We start from the raw sequence: 24,498 nt of genomic DNA on the forward strand, positions 1-24,498 counted from the left end.
TATTTAGACATGAGTGATTAATAATAATAATAATAATAGGCTTTGAAAGTAAGAGGATTTTGAAAAGAACCCTGAAGCGCACAGGCAGCCAGTGAAGAGACTGACAAAAAGGAGAGGTGTTCGTAAAATAACGGGACAGGCGAATTTTAAAATGCCCCCCCCTTATCTACCCTTGCTCTCCCTCTGTCCCTGCCACCCCCCCCCCCCCCATTATCTACCCTTCCTCTCCCCCCCCTTGTACTTACCTTTCAGCAGTCCTGCGGCGAGTCTCCCTGTTCGGTCTCGGTGCCGGCTTGTAATGCTGAGCGCCGGAAATCTTCCGGCACTCAGCATTACAAGCCGGCACCGAGACCGAACAGGAAGACTCGCCGCAGAGGAGAGAGAGAGGGGCGCCGAGCGGGTACTGACAGCTTGGTAAGCGTAAACCACTCGGCGCCCCTTTCTCTCTCTTTCGCTTTAAAAAAAAAAAAAAAAAAAAAAAAAAAAAAGGGGCTTCAAAAGTGCCGCCTGGAGCGGTTGCCCCACTCGGCTCCATTGTCGGGCCGGCCCTGATCCTATACAAGAGGCACCCCTCTGTGTGTTCGTGTTTCCACTAAAGGATGGCATCTAATTACAACACTGGGGGTTTTCAGTATGAAAATCATCTTGTCTCAGCTATATTGATATTGTTTCCTATACACAGTACCAGTGGCGATTTTAGGGACAATATATAGGGGCACATAAGATAACAGTCAAAACTGGGGGGGGGGGCACTAATAAGTTCCACCACTAAATCATGCAACTGAAAAAAACTAAATAAATATAAATAACATGCCAAAACACCAGGTGTTGCAGTATGCAATGATACCTTTGTTATTGGACTAACATAATACTTAAAAAGACCTGAGAGAGAGAGGAAAACTCTGTGAGCCCATAAACACACATATACACATACACTGCCCTTAACTACGACTGCCCTTTCATGCTGCCTTTACACATAGCTTCCCATAAACACACATATACACATACACTGCCTTTAGACACACTGCCTTTACACACAACTGCCCATAAACACACATATGCACTACCCTTACACACGACTGCCCTTACACACTGCCTTTAGACACACCTGCCCATAAACACACATATACACTGCCCTTACACACTGCCTTTAGACACACCTGCCCATAAACACACATATACACATACACTGCCCTTACACACTACCTTTACACATACCTGCCCATAAGCACAGATATACACATACACTGTCCTTTCAAACCCCTGCCATAAACACACATACACATACACTGCCCTTACACATGACTGTCCATACACTCTGCCTTTACACACACCTGTCCATACACACACATATACACATCCACTGCACTTACACACTGCCTTTACACAACCCTGCCCATAAACACACATACACTGCCCTTACACATGACTGCCCATACACTCTGCCTTTTCACACACCTGCCCATACACACACACACACACATATACACATACACTGCCCTTACACACGACTGCTGTGAGGCTCTCATGTCTGCATTGATGCCACAAAGGGGCCCCTACCTTCCACCGCTCCTCCCGTTTCCTCAGCAACCTGCCATACGACCACACCATTGCATTGTAGGACACATCCAGTAACACGTGTGTAGTGAGTAGGGAGCATTAAAGCAGAGGTCTGAATGACAGTCCTCACACTGCCTAATGTTGGGCCTGTTAGAGGGGGATCTCTGATCTCCCCAACCAGCCCTGCTCATCAGGTACCCGCTGAGCAGGGCTGGTTGGGGAGATCACAATCTTACACCTGCCTCCGTGCGGCCCTGAAGACTGGGCCAGGGAAGGCAGCCTATACACATGCCCCTGTTTTAGAGGAATAATCTAGGAGGAGCAATTGCCCCCCCTGTAGTGATGCCTATGCACAGTACACATCTAGATTTATATATCCTCTCTATCAGTAGGTGAACGTCTGTGTGATGCACGCAGACAACCTCTGCTGGTACCCGACACTTCCGCCAGGGCTTCTCTGAAGGAGCACCGGTGTCAAATGACGTTCCAGTGCTCAGCCATAGAAGCCCCGGTGGAAGTCCCGGCAACAGCGGAGGTTGTCTGCTCGCATCACACAGACGTTCACCGTCTGTGTTTAAGTTTCCTCATCGTGTTAACTTCCACTACTTCTGCTAGGAGACTGCTCCACTTATCTACCATCCTCCCAGTAAAGTAATCTAGGCCTCTGATCGTCTAGTTTTAGGTTTGGACATCTCTATGACATTTCCCCTGCTTTGAAATAAACATTTTGGCAAATTGCTTTAACTAAATATACTTTAGGCTCCCCCAGTGGCCTATTTAGCCCTAGACCTCCTAGGCCTTGGGCAGCAGCAACAAGGGGAAGGCTGGCAACTTTTGGCCAAGGGGGGGGTAACACCTAAGTAGGGACCCAGCCACGTCACATTCACACTAATACACACGCTTACACACTCACTCCATCACACCTGTAATAATCTCACCTGATACATCTCACACATCACACCTCACCTTATGTTGCCTGGAGTCTCTCCTTTTTGTTTTGTGCAAGCCAACCTAAATTTAGTGTTTAGTTTGAAAAGCTACATTCACAGCAATATATATATATATATATATATATATATATATAATACTTCATATACACACACATATATATATATACATACATCTATATACTGTATATACATATATATATAGTATATATATATATATACATATATATATATACTATAAATATATATATATATATATATATATATATATATATATATATATACTATATGTACTTACATCATACCAACATACATACAAATGCAAAAGCAGCAGCAAATTGGGTATGGAAGGAATGCCTAATGCATTTTATGATGCTTTTTTTTTTACATCTAATTTGCTGACGTTGCCCCCCAAACTCTTGGAGTACCAGTGCCAGGCTTAGTAGCAGCAGGGATGGGGTTAATGGCAGTGGGCGGGCCACAGGAGGTAACTCCTCGGCTAATAACATGACGGGCTTGTGAGGAATGAAAGACAGAGCTGTGCAGGAGCCGTCATGGAAGGGAAGGAATGCCAGGCGTGAAGAAAAAGTGACCGAAAGTGGGGACAATTAACGAGAAAACAAAGCAAAACCCACGCCTCTGGAGTGTTTACCTCTTCGAAGTCAAAAGGAAGCCACGAAGAGGTGGAGAGGCTTCTCGTGGGGTCCGTGGAGCTGAACCCACTCAGGGATAAAGTAGCGAATTTGGTGAAGGCTTTTTGTCAGGGGGGATGTCTGGCCGCGGTGAGGGAGAGCTACCCTAGCTGAGTGCACACTCACTGAAGCAGGCAGCATGCCCTGGCTGAGTGGCGGCAGGAGGCGCAGGCAGCAGCAACAGCAGCAGCAGCAGCAGCAACAACAACAACAGCAGCAGCAACAAGCGGTGCAGCAGGCACAGTGCCCCTCACCCGGGGCCGCGGCATGCCGCAGGGAGAGCTCCGAGCTGCCGCTGCCCGCTGGCTGGGAGGAGGCGAGGGATTACGACGGAAGGGTGTTTTACATCGACCACAATACGAGGCAGACCTCATGGATCGACCCCAGGGACAGGTAATCACGTGAACCGAATGGTGCCCACACTGAATGGGCTGCTTGTGCCACTAGTGCCCACCCACCCCGTGCCTCCCCCACGCAAACTGGATCTGGATCCAGATTTTTTTTAACCCCTTCTGCCTCCAGTCTTTGTTTTTTTCTTCATTTCCATGCAGGTTCTAAACAGAACCTTCTGTTTATATATAAGCTGGAAAAGTACATCAGTATGTCATTGTGTTACAGATCGTATCAGGCTCCAGCAGTACTTACAAGGTGTCCTGAGACTCTATTCATTCATTTCAGTTATAAAAGGGGTTATGCATTAATTTGGGGCTTGGCTTCTCTCTTTTAAGAATTAAAAGTGTTGATGGCAGATGTAATGAATGTCTTTGGAGTTGTGATGCTGTCCAGGAGCATCAGACCCTTCCCAGGCCTGGTGTGGCGATGTACAGCTGATGACGCATTGACTGAGTGAATGGGAAGTACCATAGAAAACTAGTTTGAGATGCTCACCAAGAATGGACAGCCGCTTCATAGCCTGTCCTACGGTGCGTTCCATCTTGGGAGCTTCTCAAGTTTTTGCTCTTGTGCCATTACAGAGGGAAAATGTCCATCAACATATCGGTCGGTTCAAAATGGGAGGCAAATTTCCCCTGCACGAGGGAACCAACGATCCTCAGACTTGCGTTTCGACCGTCATGGTCCTCATCAGTGGGGTACAGTTGGTATCCTCCTAGACACAAGGAGGTCTACATCTGGACCTCCAAGAGATCTCTGAAGGGTGAAATACCATGGGAAACATTTGTGATGAGAAAACCAATGCATTATATAGTGATGTCGAGTGACAACGTTATTATTATTATTTATTGTTTTATATAGCGCCATCAAATTCCGTTATACACAATATTGTCAATAATTGGGCACATATGACTCTGAATATGAACTAGAAGAAAGATATGTTAGGAACTTTGTTATGCACTCTCTAAATTCTGTATATGTGTAGCGCAATACCAATGGTGATATGTCTAAGCAATGTCTACTATTTAACAACGTTCAACTTCTTCAGTCCAATGTATGGCTCAGTATTTCTGCTGAAGACGCTGGCCTACTAAAGGTGTTTGACTTGTTCAACATTAAAGTAGTTAAGTGCCACAAACATGCCTGTGACGTCATCTCTGTGCCATCATCTCTGCAACCAACCCTGGTGAGCATCACCTGTATGATTAGAAATGTTCACCAGCAAATTTTCTGTTTGGTTAATGTACCCTTGGTATGGGGCAGTTGGAATATTAATAATATTATTGTAGGAATTAGAAGACACAATTTAAAGGTAGAGGGTGAAAGCTCTGGTTTACCGAAAGGGATACCTGGAATAGACTTCCAGTGGAAGTAGTAGAGGCCAACACAGTAAGTGAATTAGAGAATGCTTGGGATCTGTATAAAGCTCATCTAAAGAATTAATAAGTAAAAACTGATTAAAAAAGGGCAGACTGGTTGGGCTGATGTTTTTTCCTGCCATCGCTGCTTATGTATCATCGTAACATATCTTGTTCATGATATTATACACCTCTTTCAATGAAATACCAACTCTTACGCAAGAAATGGTCTTATATTCTGGCTGCGTGATGTGTGGCTATCTGGAAGGAGTTTTTCCAGGTTACTTGACATTTTTTCCATATTAGCTGCTGGTTCTTATATGAAACATGAGCTGATGTTTCCTTCTATGTGGTTTCCTGGGTACATCCTACTCTGCTTGCCTTCCCCTCCATCCAGGGATGTCCCGCTTCATGCAGTCCTAATTAAGGTCTCCACAGTAGCATCAGGATTGAAAATGTAAGGCTAGCAAATTCCCCAGTTCCACGAAAGTAGTTAAAAAAATTAGAGCTACAGTCACAGCTTGTTTTTTTTTTGAAGGACGCAGTTTTTGGTTGAGACCAGAAAGAAATGCATCTCTTCTTCTCCAACTTTTTTTCCACTGCATTCTTGCAGTTCCATTAATACATAGATATTTTTGTAAATTGGTCAACTGTACGTTTTTATGTTGATATACTGTATATGTAGATGTATATTTAAGATGATCAAATAAGTCGAGTATAGAGAAAATTATTGCTGCTGTTTTATTTTTTTTTTAACATGCATCAGACATGCGCATCACATTCCCATATGATGGAATTAGGGCTTTTAAATGTCAACTTGAAATATAATTTCAACAAAAATGAAAGGCAGATTAAAAAGCACTTGGTTTACCCACTTTTTAAAATGTAAAAAAAAAATAAAATTTATAAAATCCTGAAGAAAATAACACCTATTTCAGATTTTAATCTAGATGGTTTTATTTGGTTGGGAAAAGCTTACAATAGCTGTAAGAGAAGTCAGTTTTACAAACCCCGCTCCACCATCTGAATGGGGAGATTCTTAGTTGGCCACTAAGGGACCCCCTCCTCCTCCTTCCCCCCCCCTGCAACAGGATGTTCAGACACAGCTCACATACTGTATTTTAACAATTATGCTGCAGGAATTGAAGGGGTGGAGGAAGGAATTTCCTTTTTACAAAGTTTATTTTTCTCCCCTTTTTCTGTGTCTCCTCCAACGTACACTCATTAAATGGCTCTACACTCTAGCGTTAAAATATTTAGTTAACTCTGAATGAGTTTGTACGCGCAGCGCTGGTGGGGTTTAAGATTTGCTATATTAAGGTTTTTATATGATTTTTATTAACGTGAAATCACTGCGATTCCTATGTATGTCGGTGGAGGCCAAGTGAGCTTTTAATCTCTTGAAAAAAAAAAACTTTGAACTTTCTTTGGGATGTGTCTTGATGCGATTTCATGTTTTATTCTCCAGTATTTATTCAGAGCATCCTGAGCAGGAGCAGCATTTCCTTCGTACTGCCTGTTTTTTTGTTTTTATTATTTTTTATGTAGTGGTTAGAACGTTGTAGTTCATTTATGACTTTCTCCTGGTAAGAACAACACTTTTACGACTCGTGGTGACCAAGGATTTTTTGTATGACGCGAACTTGCCAAATAAGGCTATAGCTACTGTTATATAACATCATCAATTGAATGCTGACTTGGGAACATAGAATTTGACATCTAGTTTGCCCATTTCTTTTCTTCTTTAAAGACCTGGACTTTAATCAGTCCTTGGTCTTTAATAGCCCATGTGTGTTTTCATTCCCTTCTTCTGTCACTTCTGCCGGGAGTATGTTCCACTTATCTACCACTTTCTTTACTCTTATCTACCCCGACCGTAATAATTGGGGTTTTGAGGGAGTACATTCTGTGAAGTGTGAAAATGTGATATATTTTCATTGATTGGGATTTGTGATTGTCGTAAAGGTTACATTCAGAAAATGTGGTTTGGCTAATCCTGTGTTGCCTAAGTTGATCCTGGAGAATGGCGTGCCCGCTGGAATTTTGGTGGCCAGACGGTTGTGCTCTTTTATAGTGACTTCTCTAGAAAGGGACCTTTCTATATAAAGTAGGCTGTCACCAAGTCTGACTTGAAGCCTTTTTACAAACATCCTGGTTTGGTTTATTATTCGATAGACTCTTGGACAGTCCTAACTGTTATAATTGCTAGCCACGTTGTTTATTAATCTAACACTTTAAGGATGCCAATCATTAAGGCACATATGAAATATGGTATATTATTATTTATTTATTTTTTTTTTTAACATTTGTACAGATTGAAACTGATACTGGCAATAAAAGAAATGTTGTAAGTGGTTTTTTTCCCCTCTACCATACATGTTAAGGTATACAGTGTTATCCTCATATGTGTGACAAGGTAGGAGGAAAGGGTAATACACGCAGAGATCCAGAGTTTTACCAGCTGGTTCCTTCAATTAATTACCTGGCACTGAAATCATCTTCTTGTCTTCAGTTCACGTTGACCCGTAGTGGGAATGCCAGTTTAGTCTTTTCATAGCTCATCCATTACTTTAGCTAAAATTGGAGCTTTGAGACTGGAAACAGTGCTCAGGAAGCCGAGGGAGGGAGCCAGAAACAAGGGGAGGCGGCTGTTATGGGCTGTGTGGAATGAGAGACGACTGGGAGAGCCGACATGGATGAACAAGAACCAGAGCTTTGAGCTTGGTTCGGCCGTCCGGCCGGACTAGAAGTTGAACATTCTACCTCTCGTTATTCACAAGTAGCAAAAGTGGGTCTACCAAAAGGATTCATCTAAGGAGAGAAGAAAAGCTGTGTGCTCAGCAGTGTACAGAATACAGAGGAAGAAGCTCACTTCTATTTGTTTTTCACTATTCATCTGAATTCAAAGTTCATGACCGTGATGGATATTGAGAAGCTGTTGGTGATTTTGCCTTGTCTTTGGATCCTATATCTCTAATTAGTACTAGAGCAGCAGTAGTTACAAAGGGAGGGGAGAAAGCTGCCCTGGGACAGCAAGCAGAGGAGGACAGGCAGCAGGCAACAGACGGGATCTGCTGCTCAGTGATCTTTCTTGCAATGCCCTGGCTGAGCAGTGGCAGGAGACGCAGGCAGCAGCAACCACAGCAGCAGCAATGCCCATCCCAGGGTCTACCACCTGGCAGAAGAGAGAACTCTGAGCTGCCTCTGCCCGCCGGTTGGGAGGAGGCAAGGGATTATGATGGGAGGGTATTTTATATCGATCACAACACAAGACAGACCTCATGGATTGACCCAAGAGACAGGTAATAATGCACAAGGTCATCTTCTTGATTGTTATCTGGCCAGGGATTACACATCAGCCATTCGTTCACCGGGAGCCACAGGAATCAGTTTTTAATTCCAATTTTTAATACTAGCTAGCTGTTCACATTAAGTTGTCATGCCGCTTGTAGCACAAGAGTTTGCCATATTATAAAACCAGTTCGGCTATTAACAATTAGCCAGATAAATGGGATTAGAATAACCGTGCCTACTTTAGTTTACTTATCACTGTAGGTATCTTCTGTACCCTCAGACTCCGATCCAAAATCAGGATACTTTACAAGTACAACAGAATGCGTTGACTTACCCTGGCATTGTTGAGTACAACATTTCAACAAAAGCATCGTGCCAGACATTTTGCCAGACATTTTGCATCTTTTCGAGTTTTGAGTTATAATATTAGAATGTTTGAAGGTATTTTTCATCCAAGATCACCTTGCTATGTGATAGAAGTGTTTCTTTATTCTTTGTTTAATTTGTTTAAGTTGATTGATCTGGTGTGTGGATTTGCATCCAATGGCAAAATTGTAAAAGAATTGGACATTTGCATCCCTAGCACCAATTTTATAGTTCTACAGAAAACGATGGCTGTGGTGTGGAAATTTTTCAGATACCGCGATACTCTGAATTACTTCCTATTAATGGTAGCTCTCGCCATGCTATAAAGGAAAGGCCAGTTGTTTAAAGTATTTGCATTGACTTATGCTAAACATGGATGCCTACTTTACATGCGCATCCAGATTTCCAATACCTCGAACCTGGTAAACAAGTAACCATGGTTTTGATGGTGGAGAAACAGAGGCTTCTCTTCAGAAAGCAGCCACATTTCTGTGTACCATCGTACCCCATGATTAAGCGGCTGGAGTTTCTTTAGTAAATTTGGAAATTACGCAGCCTTATCTTTACTCCAAATCTTTTTATTAAGTTTTCAAGGAAGTTTCACATGTTAATTATAATATCTTACATATGCCAATGTGGACCTCCTCAAAGGATACCAGTTGATACCTTTCCAACAATGTATAGATGTTTATACCTTGCCTTACAAAGTTCTCTAAACTGCCCCGCTACAGCTTGAAAGATAGATATTGCAATTCATACCATACATTAAAATTAAATTTACATGATCCATAAGGATGTTTACATTAATACCCAGACTTGAGCATATGCGCACACACCATGTACACGTGGGATTCAACCATTAGGATTAACACACGATTTTGTCTCTATGACAAGTAAATGTACTTCCTTTATTTACCCCCCAACCTTTGAACCCCAATCTTGGGTTCAGCAGCTATTTTTAAAATGACTTTTGCTTCCAGAATAGTATTTCCCACCATTTGTACTTAGACTAAGTTTAGGTGAAATTAAATTCCTCCGTAGATGAAGTCATCTTGCTCGGAAGGTTTCTGCGGGATTTGTGTCATTTCTTTCTATTTTGATGGTTGTGTGTAATTGGGTATTCTTAGCCTACCCTTTGACTTCCCCAAGTGCAACAAGTGTTTAAACACAGCTCCGTTATTGTGTTTTTCATGATTATGCAGCAGAATTTGTTGGGGTGGAGAGAGGAATTTGATCTTTCTAATTTTTTTTTTCTTCTTCTTCTCTTTATGTCCCCCCCTCCTTTCCTTTTCAGCATAAAACAACAATTATAACGGGAAAGAAACCCTACTGTACCACATACTGAATGTGCGTTGTTGGTTATGAAATCTGCAGCTTGATATTGACAGCGACTCTAAACGTCCCTGTTTAGTATGAAGGTTTGCAAGAAGAACCCTCATAAACCAATTATTCCAGGACGGTTATTAGAGCTGTGTATAAACACAGATTCTGATGCAAAGTTTGAAGTGTAAATGGTCCAGTCAGCAGGAACACTCTGTTGGCTGCCATGGAAGAAGTCCTCTCGTCAGACTTGGCACCAGGACCATCCGTAAACCCCTTTGTATGACAATTCCCCCTATTCCAGACTGCAAGCTCACAGCTTCGGTTTTATCTGCATGACTAAATTTATGTTATGATGTTAGTTCCCCGATGCTTGTACAGCACTGCATTTATGTTAAAATTATAGTAAAGACAGCTCTTCTTTCACATTTATCATCCGAGAAGTTAGACACCTGTCATGTTAAGACCCATAGTGTTGCTGTAGTCAATAGCCTTAAGAAAAATACCTTTTTTTCCCTGATAAATGGGTTGATTGGCTTTACTAATGGTCCCTTTGACTGATGAAGTCAAGTATTCTAAGGTCACCATGTTTCACGTGGTTAAACTTCAAATATCACTGATCTGAGACCTTGGCAAGTTACTCTGGCTTCCAGTGGCCTCAGGCACTCAATATAGATTGGTATGTCTTTTGGAAGAGAGCTGACTAATCCTGTAGTTTTCTGAAGGACATGAAGCCAGTTGACCAGTTTTGTATATTGAAAATGGGAAAGGTTGGCCCATTGTGCCCAGTACTATGAGTCAAAAATACTCTGTAGGGTCTGAGGTTGATAGGTTGGGTTAAAAGTGTTGCCTTCCCTTTGTTTTGCCTTTAATCATTGATTCTGGTTGATTTAATGGGTTATATTTCTTCTTCACGGAAGTAAAGCTACCTGGGCTACTATATGGAAATAAATGTACCGTATTTGCTCGATTATAAGACGAGTTTTTTTTCAGAACAAATGCTCTGAAAAATACCCCTCGTCTTATAATCGGGGGTCGTCTTATAATCAGACCTCAAATAGGTCTGACTATGAGACGACTAAGATCCAGATCCCCCGCAGCTGCAGGGGACCTGGATCCTCCTGTCCCCCCCCCCCGTTACCGGTACTTCTGAGTCCCCAGTGTGTAGTTGGGGCAGCGTGTAGATGTCTACGCGATTCGCGTAGACAACTTCCGCTGCAGCAGGAAGGAGGCGTGGCTAGCAGCGGGGGTTGTCTGCGTCCATCGCACAGACCTTCCCCGGCTGTCAGAGATCAGAGTTCCCCGCACCGGTGCCGGGAACTCTGATCTCTGACAGTCTGGGAAGGTCTGCGCGATGGACGCAGACAACCCCCGCTGCTAGCCACGCCTCCTTCCGGCTGCAGCGTAAGTGCGTGGGATCTACACGCTAGCCCGGCTACATGACAAGGGACTGAGAAGCTCCGGTAAGTTTGGGGGGGGGCGGGGGAGTGTTAAATGGGGGGCATAAGGCATTTCTGGAGGCAGAGTGCTCTGTGAAATGCCTTTTAACCCCCTTAATGCCACTCTGCCTCCAGAAATGCCTTTTAACCCTCTAAATGCCAGAGTGGCATATAGGGGTATAAGGCATTTCTGGAGGCAGAGTGGCACATAGGGGGTCAAAAGGCATATCATGGGGCACAGTGGCATATAGGGTTAAAAGGCATATCATGGGGCACAGTGGCATTTAGAGGGTTAAAAGGCATATCATGGGGCACTGGCATATAGGGGGTATAAGGCATTTCTGGGGCAGATGTGCATAACTGGGGGGCAGGTTATTATTTATTATTATTATTATTATCCTTTATTTATATAGCGCCAACAGTTTACGCAGCGCTTAATACAATACATAAATTCAAGGGATATGACAAGACAAGAATTGACAGACTAAGACAAACCGATACATTTGGTGGAGAGAGGCAGGTTGGAAAATAGAAGGAAATAAAACCAAAATATTTTTCTCAATCATAGCTTTTATTAAAAAAGAAAATAGTTTAGATGAATTAACATTTACTGGTAAAACTTTTTTCCTAGAGGGTCGTCTTATATTCAGGCTTTTTTCTTTTTTTCGTAAATTAAAATTCAGATTTGGGGGGTCGTCTTATAATCAGGGTCGTCTTATAATCAAGCAAATACGGTACTTATCGTGTCAGGCTGATGACTTGGTTCTTTTTGTTGGATACCTGCTGGAAGACACGAGTCTTTTCCACGTGCACAAAACTGATCTGTTTTTAGTATTTTGATGCAGCCATGCTTTGGAACAAATTCTCATCGTTCCAATACTTTGCCCCCTGACATTTGGCTGCTTAAAATTAACTTGGCTACCTGCTCCAGTCTTAGAATAAACGTGGCTGTAAATATAGGAGGTAAGCATACGATTTACAAGGCGCTTAATGACTTCTTTTTAATAGCAAGTGAAAGCTAGGCAAGGGCAGGGTGAACTTCATCTTCCATAATGTCTGTGACAGAACTATGCGAGGAATGTTAAGCAGGCCTCAGACATCTTAAAGTGGAGCCCTTGGTGGACTATAATAACTGCCGCTGTAAGTTCCTGCTTACTAGCACGCTGAATAGCTGGCATACCATATACTTGTATCTGGATATCTCTGTAAACAAAAGCTGGTCCCCCATGTTAGGTGAATTTGTAGAACATTTTGTTGTTGGTTTTTTGTTTTATTATTATTACCGTTTGCGTGCGATGAGTTACATACATGCTTTCAATGTAGAATCTTGTAGTTTTGCAAACTTAATAATGGGAATTAATGGGAAATAGTAATTTCCATATATGCCAAGCGTGTGGTTTTTCCTTTATCAGCCAAGTGCAACGAGAATTGGCATTGTTTATGCTGCCTTTTTACAGTAGCATGTCTAACAGAGACCTAGGGGCAGAATATCGGCAACATTGGGAGGTATTACAGAAGATCCTGGTTGTATGGGGTTGTTTATATAGATCATGCCTGGTGAAGCGAGTGGAGCAATGAGCAGAAGCCTTCTACTGGTAGCTGTGTTGATTGTACCACCATGTTTAGCAGCAGAGTATACTGGCCTCGGAATAGGGCACCAGGTCAGTGAAGGTGGCACATTACCGGTACCTATGCTCAGATCTGTATGGACACGTAGACTGGTACCTGCTGATAACAAATAGCTTGCTTCATTGTTCCTGAAAAAGTAACATCATTTCAGTTCACATAGATATAGATTCTCCTTAAAATCATTACTGTTAATGAGCAAGCGTGGGAAGAAAAGTTGTTTAGATGGTTAGGCTTTGTTTTCTCTACCTGGTTTCTAAAGAGTGTCTATCTGTGCCATAGCACACGTACAGCTGCTTGGCCGGTGGATCTTTCATTATATATATTTTTTTGTTGTTGTTGTTGTAACATCCATAAAGATCTCTCTGAGATATTCCAAAATGTTTACCGGCAGTAAAATTTTTAGCTTCTATGGCTACTTTTGCTTCTGGAATTTGTCCAGCCTTGGATTACAATACTTTAAATGTCAAGTGCTTCCAGATGTATTAGCTGTTGTAGTCGTGGAATGTTACATAGGAGCCACCTTTAACTGGCACTCGCAATAACTAGAAATTTCCTATGCCATCAGCCCATATACGTAAATTCTAAGAACCTTTGGCATTTTTTTTTCACAATATAAGACATGTCTGCTTCACTGGCCTTGTCTGTTAACCAAACACCTCCCTGCGTGTTGCTTCCTGATATCCTATTTTACCTAATACTAGAAGCAACTCATTTAAAGGTGCTGTTAATGCAATTTTTTTTTTTTGTGATCAAGGATGACCCTGTAATGTCATTGCCTTTTTTGTGGGAATTGCCATTTATGTACCCAGTGGCTGCTTCCTGGAATCAATGAGGAAGAAGAACTGGGTGTCCTTCGATTGATATGTTACATTTATGTATAGAGCACTAGCAGATTTCATAGCATCATTACAATAAGGGGAGAGTGGCAATTAACCATAAGCGACAACAACATTAACACGTGTTCGGACATACTGGGGAAGAAGAGGGCTTACACTCTATTATGGGGTTAAGAGGGGATGCAACAAAAGGAGAAGGACAGATTGGGCAAGGGTGATTTGATTGAAGTGAGAGTGACATAGTAATGGAAAGAGTCAGCGACATGGGGATCTGGAAGGTGAGGAGGTCTTTTGAGGATGTAGGGTGTGGGAATTCTGAACAGGTTGGTTTCAACATCAGACTTAGTATGGGAGCGTCTGACAGAACAGAGTAGGGGATTTCATGAAATGCACAAGAGTTATGGCGTAAGAAAGTTACCCTGGCAGAACTGATCAGAATTGGAGAGGTAAAAGCCAGTTAGTGGGGAGTTGCAATAATCCAGATGAGATATCCCAAGAGGATGGGTTGGTATTTTAGTAGTCTCTTGGGATCCTACTCTAGGGTGCGCTAGAAAACATTGATACTTAATATCTTAATAAATTTGGGCCGCTGTATATCTAGTATCACACATTTTCCCAATGCAGCCTGAAGGATTGTTGTTCAGTTGCAATAGATATTAGATTTGTGCATTCTGATTTGTTCGAATTGTGTTAGTTTTGCTCTAAAATAATGCTGTCTAAAATTATCATAGCTTCTGGTGACGTCCTCTCTCAGAATTGGAGGATCGGGGGGGAATCACCGGAAGCTGCGTATTTTGGCGGAATTTTCTCCTCATACATATATTGCTATATTTCTAACCCTGTAATCCTTCCTAACCCCGTGTTATTATGTCCTTGGTGTTTCACGCATTATAATCTCGCTTATATATTTGTTCCTTCATCTTTTTGGCTTTAGTTGTCAACAGACTTTTCAATCATCATCTACATCCCTTCTTCTTTCCGTGCCAGCAACCCCTCCATACCTCATGGCATAGGGCTTTTTATGCTTCTCTTATCCATCCCTCTGACCATGTTTTTGGAAAATTGGCCATTTTTCTCTACACGCTGGATATATAGGGGATGGATCAACATTGGATGGTAATTGAAAGCGCCAATCTGTGGCCGCCTTCTGCCCAGAGACTCCTTCTTCAACAATACAACCTATACACAGTGTGTATGCAGAATTATTTCTAGACCCCCCCCCATGAAGAATGTATATTGATGTACTTTGTAATCACTTTAATAAGCATTACTTAAAGCTGTTAAAAAAATCATCTTCAGGAGAAGCTGTAGATCCAGCACTGAAGCATACTGTCCCTTCCATGGTCAGCAACAGGGAAGTGTTCCAATGTCAACAAGTTGGAGTGCTTTTTGTGCATGCCCATGGCCCTCTGTCCCTAGAAGTCTTGTGTGAACCAACGCTGGAGATAGTTAAAAGGGACCCAGCTGTCGTATGCATATGATGGCCGGAGTGTCCCTTTAAACTGAATTAAAATTCCATCACCAAGAACAGCTTTGAAATCAATGTGTGCAGTTTGTTTTAGCAGCAGAAATATAGTTTTGTGGTTTTTGTTTTTATATTTCTTGGGAATTGAAATATCGTTCTAGTACTTTTTGGATGAAATAACTCCACTGAGGTTTTTGAAAATGAAATAAACATTTAATTGAATAACATGAGAATAATTTATTTGGATAGGGATGGATTTTTTTCTGCCAGCACATCCCTGGCTTTTGTGTGTTTGTGTATTGTCATAGCTTTCAATGTTCTTATCCACATGGCAGAAAATCTTTGCCGTTATTGCTTGACGGCGTATGTTGTATTATTTATGTTCCCCACAAGTGTAGTTGTTGCGCAAGACGGATTGCTCCTGGACAGTCAAAATGCAGCTTCATATTGTTAAATTGGTCTGGTATTGAAACAGTATGCATTTTATTTAAAATATGTACAAATTAAATGTAATTTACTGCCGCTAGAATTTTGTTTAGTGGAAGTTAGGGTCTTGTTAGGCAAATGCAAGATCTGGGACTGGAAACTGCAGAATGTCACTTTCTGCCCCAGCATTTTGGATGAGTTACACATTATTTTATACCCCCAACCTTTCAGGTGTCCAAATCGCGACACCTGTTTTGGTTTGGTTGGCCCCTTGGGAGTGCAGAAAGTAAAGGCATCGTTGGGCTACAGGCTGGTTGTGGAGATCCTCTGATCTTCCCTGGATGGCGCAAAGAGCTATATGACAAATGGTGTCCTTTAATGCACAGCACAGACCTACATTGCATGATTGTGGCCACATCTCCCTGCCCCATTCCCGTGCTACATCCTCTAAAACAGGTGTACAGATTTAGACAGCTAAAATGTTGGGTGTATAAAGAATCTCCAGAACTAGCCCATGATCCCCACTGCCTGCAAAAGGGGACGGTGCCTAAAAATGAAGACGGTCCTGTGAAAACTGAGACTCAGAGGAAAGAGTGCAGAAGCGTTCAGTATTTGAACATCTACATTTATGTTTGTAATATGTTTACCCTTCTGATTCTTGTATTATTATGAGTGTCACCTTAATCACACATGAAATCCAGCTTACATAAAATTGCACTTAGGTTTAAATAATTCTGATTAAATTGGCAGACAACTTTTAAAAGAATGTGATTACACAGCGTCGTATAACCAGAAACAAGTCCTGTCTGCTGGATACCCAACGGGGGAACTGGCAACATTCAGAGTTGAGGGCACATACAACGGAAAGACACCCCAAGAAACATCTAGCAGAGAACATGTGGAGTATCCATTACTGTCCAAAACACATTTACAAGAAGAGACTATATAGAAAATCGATAAAAGGATCATAATGAAAAAGCCACCTAAAGCCATTATTTACTGTAAATATCTTGCTGACTACTTTAGAATTCATTTACAACACTTCGGGTACTGGCCCAATATATTTTTAATGGGGGCAATTGTACCCCTGCCACCCCATACCAAATATCCCTTAATACCCAATTTAAGTATGCAACTAGTACAGGTACCAATGTCTGAGAATCTAGCAGTATGTTTGATAGATACCTGGGAACTCTCTGGGTTTGACCCGGAGTCTCTGGGTGCAGCTCTGCCTTTTTTTATGTACATTATTCAGGGTATACGTAACATCGTAACCTTTTGGGTTAAAGTGTATAGGGGCATTTTGCTTGTTCGCTCTTTTATCTATAAACGCATGGGCACAGGGGTAAAGGATCCTTCTGCCACACATACCTTTACTCTTTATTTGGTGATTTCGCAGCAAGAATGTCATTTTGATACTAAGCCAGCTGGCAACAAACATTTCTAATAAAAATAAGAAATAAGAGCTAATATATATATTAGATGTTGCGGTAAGTCAGTGGAATGCCTTCTGTGTTTGTAAATTGAGCAATTTGTGTTTTTAGGAGCAAAGCTCATGTCTGCAAGGAAGTATTTTCTTTTCTTGTACATAACAATTTATGTAGGATTAGTGAAAGAAATGTAGGCGTTACATGTACAATCAACATTTGACCCATTTTTGTCTAGCTGCTAAAATCCAAGGTAATGTTTTATGTAGCCTTCTAACCCCAAAACAAATGTGTAAACTGAATGTAACAAGTAATAACATCTGCCCAAAATAACAAGGTGTATGACAAGGCTGATTTTGAAGGTCCTGTTTTATGAAGATAGAACAGGCTCTAGTATGCATGGTTGGCAAAGAGGAACCCAGATGCCAATCACATATCCCATACATGATGGCACTAAACCAAGATACTGTTTCTTTAGTGTAGTGGAGGCAGCAAAGTGACTCCCAAAAAATAAAAAACAAAAACAGTAAAGTTTAATAAATATTTTTTTTTTTAAAAGCGGACGACCATTTGTGGTGTACAGCTCTCATTACCTTCAACCAGAACGACCATGGTGGTGATAGAAGTTAAAACTAGCTAAAGCGGGTGCAGCAGAGATGTCTTACATGTGAACGTTTATATTTTCTACCTAGATTTTTGTCTACAGTGCAATATAACGGGCACTATCATTACGTTATATTTAAGTGTATAGTGCCAGCGTGAATAATATATATATATATATATATATATATATATATATATATATATATATATTAGTTACATATTTTTACTCTTATATTATGCGAGCAGATGCATGGTCAACCCTAGACTAGACATCTATGAATATTTGAACCTCTTCATGACCCAAGGGTGTACCATTACATCCTATAAAACATGGTCTAGATGAAAAAGGACATAATAATACTTCCTGTTGTTTTTTGCACCAGCAAGGAACGTTTCATTGTCTGTACACTAGTGATTAGGCTGTCATCAGCAAAAAGCGGTTTTGAAGAGAAAGCCCTATCTTGGATAAAACCAATATATGATTTGTTTAGGTATACTTAACACGGAAAAGGGGAATCATGGTTGAACAAAGAAATGCTAAAAATGGGAAAAGTACTCCAGTCTAATTAGCGAAGTAAAACCCTTTCTCTAGGTTAAGTGTAAAGTGCAAAACTACGCAAATTTCCAAGAAAAAAAAATATCCTGACTTCCGGCACTCAGAGGGTTAGGATAAATTCTGAGCATAAGCGTGGAGAAAAAAACCCCAATTATTGGATTTTAAAAAGCGGTGGGAATGGCAATGCATTTTTCTGATAATATCCAATCCTTTATGATATTTTTGTAATACATTCCTGTTAATAGAAAGATGGCTGAACTGAGCTAGTAATGTTTTAATAACCAAGAGGAATGGGGCAGCCAGAAACCTCATCTCCATGACGCATGCCAAACTTTTTCTTGGATATTAAATCTGTATTTTATTAGCACATTAGAATGTTACTGCATGTATATTTATTTTTGTTGTGGCTTGGCTTGGCATGTTATCATTTTCAGTTTCTGTACTAATCCAGAATAGGGTTTTGGTTTGAAACTCTAAGGCCCAATTCATATTTTGTGGCGTCAGGGCACATTGGGACTATGTTTAGGATGGAATTTCTTTAACAATGTAAAGCTTATATGTTCTTTTTTTCAACTGAAAACCAGAACACCGCCCTATTGGATGCTGCCTCTAAGCTCTCAAAAGACTCTTTAACTGATCTAGAGTAGTCCATGTTGTTTATTATTATTATTACTTAATAATATATTTATATAGTCCTGACATGTCAAGCTTTATGGAGGGCCAATCCCATGGAAATAATATTCTGTCCCTCCAAAATGTATAGTTAAATAAGATGGTGATCCCGTTGACATCGCGGGACACACCTTTTATTTAAATGGGAAAAATGGGAGGGGAGCGGGGTGTGTCAGGACCCCGCTCCCACGAGTGACTGGTGAACCGGCGTTTCTCCTGGAGTTCCCAGTTATGCTTATAGGTATTGTTAAGTCTTAACTGCCACAGTAGTAGACAAAGAGAGGGGGTCAAGGCAGAGATGAATCCGATCAGGGGGATAGTATTGATTTTATTACGATTCCAACCTTATTACTGAGATGTGGGAAAACCATTAGAATAGGTAGAGAGGGACCTTAATGATGGGAGTGTTGGATAGGAGAACCCAACAAACAGATAGGGCAGCTGTGCCAGGATGATGGTGTCTAGTTGGAATTATAGTGTAGATGTAGGAGGATTGGGTTAGCTGCAATGCGATTTCATTGTTTTGGGTTTTTAATGGATTTTTGGAAAGAAGACAAGGCAAGAGGGGAGTAGCATGCAGGCGGCAAAGGAAAGTATTTATTATGGGCAGGGAGGGCCTGCAAATGTAGGATTTTTTGTATGTTTTTCTTGAAATCCAACATATACCCACGGTAGTGTTTATGCAGTATTTACATGATGTATACCTTTTATTGGCATCTTATTCCCTTTCTGTAGCTGTGTTTTGGCCAGAAATGATAATTGCTCATCCAGGATGTTGTCAGCCAGTTATTGTACGGGATGCTTTAATTGTGGCTCTGCCTCCTGGGCTGAATGTTGATTGAGTATGGGGTATATCAACCAGAGGCCTACCGAGCTTTTGCCCCCCCCCCCGAGTATGGGTGGAAAGTTGCAAGCTTCCTGGATTGAACCCTGGCAGGACATGTCCTATGCAGTGCATTGGGCTATCAAGCTGAAAGGGACATGGTCATGTGTGGGGAGGCTGTTGGAGCATAAAGATCATAAAGAAACAGTTCTTCATTTGGATCCATATACGAATTTCTGATCTGCTTTTGGGTAAGTATTTAATGTATCTTGTGCAGAGACAGTGTTTTGTGTAAGGGACAATTCTACTGCTAACCAGAAATGTTCCATTGGTTGCTTGCTTGCTGTTGTAATGATTTTATTTCAGTGCTTTTCATTGAACTTTCTACTTCAATAAGAATAGACACGTGAGAGGAAGAGATAAGGACATGTTGCTCAAACCCCAAATCATTTCTTGCATGTGTTTGCAAGAGTGATTGTGCTTAACGAAACATGGATTAGACTTAATGTCCTATGTGCTGGCAGTTCTAGTTGCAGCAAAACTCTCAGTATCACAATCTTCCACTGATATCTTTTTGTGAGCTTCCAGCAAAGTCAGTTTTATCGCCACAAGTTTATAAGTACATACCTCTTCAATTGCTGGTATGGCTCCAAACAGGTATGCTTTGTTTCTTGAGACATAAAAGAAATGAAACCTAGCAAAACATTATTATCATAACACTAACTGTGGGTAGGTTTTTAAGGAATAATTATCATTGACTGTTTAGCCTCTGTTCTTGAGCCATGCCTTGTGTCTGCCAGACTTGCCCCTCTCTGATCAATAGAAAAATATTTAGCACTCGCCAAAAACCAAACAAAAAACTATAAAAATTACCCATCACAAATTGACGTAAAGTAGGATTTCAACTTTTCTTCTACCCGCCGGGGGGAAAAAAACAAACTTTCTTCTGTCTGCAGTTTGACATCAGTGTCATGTGACTGTGTGTGACATCATAAGGTAAGCAATATGTCATGTGGAGTCATGGGTAAAAAAAAGTGCTTCACTCTACTTTCACACATGTCAGTTATGCAGTTGGCATTGCCATGGAAGCTGGTGAAAAAGCCATTGAGTGTGAACTAAGCTTAAGCAGTTCTACTAATAAGGGTGGCTGAAATTATTGTTATGACTTGCTAATTAAATTGAGTGGGTCTCTGATAATGCTGTTTATTAGACTTGAGCAAATCGACCGATAATTATTCGGACAACTTTTTTTTTTGTTTCGTTTTAGGTCCACTGTTTTTTTTGCACAACAAATTTTCCTGCCCATTCGTTTTGAATAAAAATCCGTGGGGGGGGGGCTTTTTACCTTCAGAAATGAAATTTTCTGTAATTTACCCTCATTCACTCTCTCATGCTCCTTCGCCCTCTCTCACGTTCTCATACACATGACCTCCGCAAAATGTCAGCGCTTCCCCCAATTCGTACAAATGGGCACATTTTGTTAATATTGCAATTTGTATGAATCTGAATGCACAAGTTTACTGTTTATTACCCCAGTACACCTACAAATTGTATTTGAAGACAATTAGACTTGAAATAAACACGTAGATATTATTTTGTATGTTTCGTGTTTCAAATGAAGTCTTGTCCTTTAAAAGGGAGTTGCCGGCTAAATACTCAGCTGTTATGGTATTCCCTGCATAGTATTTAACACTGATCCACCCATCTAATACTTACAGAAATAGTCCTTAGCTGTTCTGTTTTTATTTATTCTTTTTCATGTGGGAAATAAAGTATTTTTTTTATAGAATTTCCATCAACAGAAGGAACACAAGTTATGGTATTAAATTTTCTTAAGTGGTTCTATATAAAATATATCGGTCATCACTAAATAGCTATGATTTACTGCGATAGTACTACTGTATATCTTAAGCAACTCATTATACTTTATAGCATATCGCATCCCATTGAGCACATTTGGGAACAATCTACTATGCGATCATTTGGGGTTTATATGAAATAATTATGGGACAAAGCCCGAAAATTGGCTTTATCACCATTGCAAGCAATTAGATGGACACATCAACAGGAACATTCCATCATGATACAACCACTCTTCACACTTAACACCAGAATCGGGTTTGATAGTGTCCCTACAGATCTCCTATTTTGTGAGGATGATTGCTTACAGTGAATGCGCAAGCAGAAGAAAATGGCAGTAGAACACTTATGGGGTTATGTATACAAAGCAGTTCTTCAAGGTGTGTAAGTGGAGCAGTCTACTTAATCATTTCATTGATCACTATGGTGATTGTACCACTTTTACCACACTGCACAAGAATCACTCTTTCTACCTTTTTTGCCAAACATGCCTTGAATAACTTTCCAAGCTCATGTGAAAGCAAAATGTATTTTGAGTGTTTATTCCCAAGCAAGCAAAAGTTGAAAACAGAATATCCAGCGGGTAATAAATTGACTTTTTTTTTTAAATGCAAAGTCTTTTTTATTAATTATTTTGAGATTTAAAAAAAAAAAAAAATTCCCCACCATAATTCCTGTGACGTTGATAAAAGTGGCTCCATTTGATCCATTGATAACATGTACATAGTGTTCACTTAGAGATAACTCAATGATTGCAGCCAATAGAGATTTCAGCATAACTTTTTTCATTATACATTTAATTACTAAGCTGCCAGCTCGTTACAGATGAACATGCAACTATGTTTCAAAAAAAAAAGGAAGCTATTTAGGGTTAATTATGCCCCTGCGGTCTCTGAAAATGCCCCTTGGTGAAGCTGCTGACCTACCTACTCAAATGAATTTAGCACTTTTAGAACTTGATGAAGCATTAGAAATGTACTGCTGAATGCATAAACCGTTTTCGAGACAATTCTTAAATTGGTTGTTGCCATATAAACGGGAAAAATTCTTCTGGTTTTGTTTATGGTTAAACCTTCTCATGAAAGAAAAACAAGACAGATTAAATAAATTTTAGCTGCTTAACCTACTAGTGCAGGGGTGTCCAGGTTTTTCCTGCAGCGGGCCACTTCATCAGAAATGTATATGTTCGGGGGCCACACTCATTTTTCACGGAGAGAAAAAACGGCCATGCAGATTGAAATAAAGTAAATGACACAAAATCCTTTACAATGCCTCTCACTGATTTCGAGGCCTAGAAAGTTTTGTCCTCTGACGTGACTACAACTTCAGGAGGGCATTTTATCTCTCGATACGTAAAAATTAAATCTATTTATTCTAGGGATGTACCAAAATGAACAGAAAATGATCCATCCATCTTTAAAAATTAAATTAAATAAAAAACACAATAACAAAATAAAAGTAGCACACCAAAATTGTACAAACAAATTAAATAACAATATTGATATGATTGTTAACAGCACACACAAATTCCAACATGTACTGGTTGCCTGGGCATGATAGGAGTATGATTGCTGCTAACAATCATATATAAATTGATATTGTTGTTGTATTTTCTGTCCAATTTTGGTGTGTTACTAACTTTTAATAAGTGTGGTGTTATCACACCGAAATTGGACAATGAAAAACAACAATATTAATATGTATATAATTGTAACAGCAATCACACTCCTATCATGCCCAGGCAACCAGTAAATGCAGGAACCTGGGCACGATAGGACTGTGATTGCTGTCAGCAATCACACTCCTATCATTACAAGTCAGCCAATACACGCTGAGACTCCATGTGCCATGCCCCCTCTTACACATCCATGCTATCACACAAACTCATTCATATACTCATTCATTCACAGATTAATTCCCTAAATCACGCATACAACCCCACCCCCTCCCTCTTACCTGCACTGCAGATCTCTCACTCGCAGACGTATGCAGGGGCTGCTGCTTCTCACTGTGTAGCTCGCAAGCAACTTCTCTTGTGCCAAAACAGCGGAAGCAGGAATGGAACAGAGTCATGTGATGTAACATAAATTCATGTGACTCTGCTGGGTTCCGCTTCCCCTGTGCGGTACAAAAGACACTGCTGTGCGATCAACCCACAGCAAAGCAGCAGGGCCCTTGCGATTCTGCAATCCCGCTTGCCCTGCCTGCAGACCTCACGCGGGCCGCACCTCAAGGTCCGGCGGGCCGCATTTGGCCTCCCCTGTACTAGTCCAGTTGACGGCACAACCAAATCGCCTTAGGTTTGCCATGGTATTTGGATATTCTGTTATCTGTGATAAGTATATCACTCATACCTGGACTGGCCATCTGGCCCACCAGGCAAATGCCTGGTGGGCCACTGGCTAACATCACTCCATACCCTCTCAGTCTGCTCCTTTTAGTGAGACGTCAGGTGCTATATCGTGTGGCCACCAGCTGGATAAGCCCGGTCGTATGCTGTGTGGGCATAAAACCAGAATATGTGACCACACATGTGACATGGTTTTGCTGTCTAGCACTTTAAAAAAGGTGACTTGAACACAAAGCCAGTTACTCTTTTTTAGTGATAAGGAGACTTGTAAGGTTTTGTATAAACAGGATCTAAGTGATAGCAATGACAGTGTTATCAGAGAATGTTCCTCTTCAATTGATGTTGAAAAGCAGGTAGGGTGATGGCCAGTGCCTGTAGCTTTGGTTTGGTAATCTCTCAATTATGTCATAAAATACATTAAGGAAATGGTATAACTATACATTGCTTAAAGATGATCAAGCACCACTGCTAACTCATGTAAA

The 24,498-nt window shown here is 40.9% G+C and overlaps 1 protein-coding gene across 1 annotated transcript in view; it reads left to right on the plus strand.

The window, feature by feature from the left end:
- Nucleotides 1–3,338: 3,338 nt before the first annotated feature.
- LOC149280153 (protein WWC3-like) overlaps nt 3,339–24,498 on the plus strand; it is an 86,220-nt gene continuing 65,060 nt past the window's right edge. Inside the window, exon 1 of the mRNA XM_089500778.1 lies at nt 3,339–3,592. Within this exon, the coding sequence (XP_089356904.1) occupies nt 3,339–3,592 (254 nt within the window). The remainder of the gene's footprint in view (nt 3,593–24,498) is intronic.

The sequence above is a fragment of the Sceloporus occidentalis genome, unplaced genomic scaffold (genome assembly GCF_023333645.1).
Source record: "Sceloporus occidentalis isolate IW3139 unplaced genomic scaffold, rSceOcc1.0.p SCAF_159, whole genome shotgun sequence".
NCBI lineage: Eukaryota > Metazoa > Chordata > Lepidosauria > Squamata > Phrynosomatidae > Sceloporus > Sceloporus occidentalis.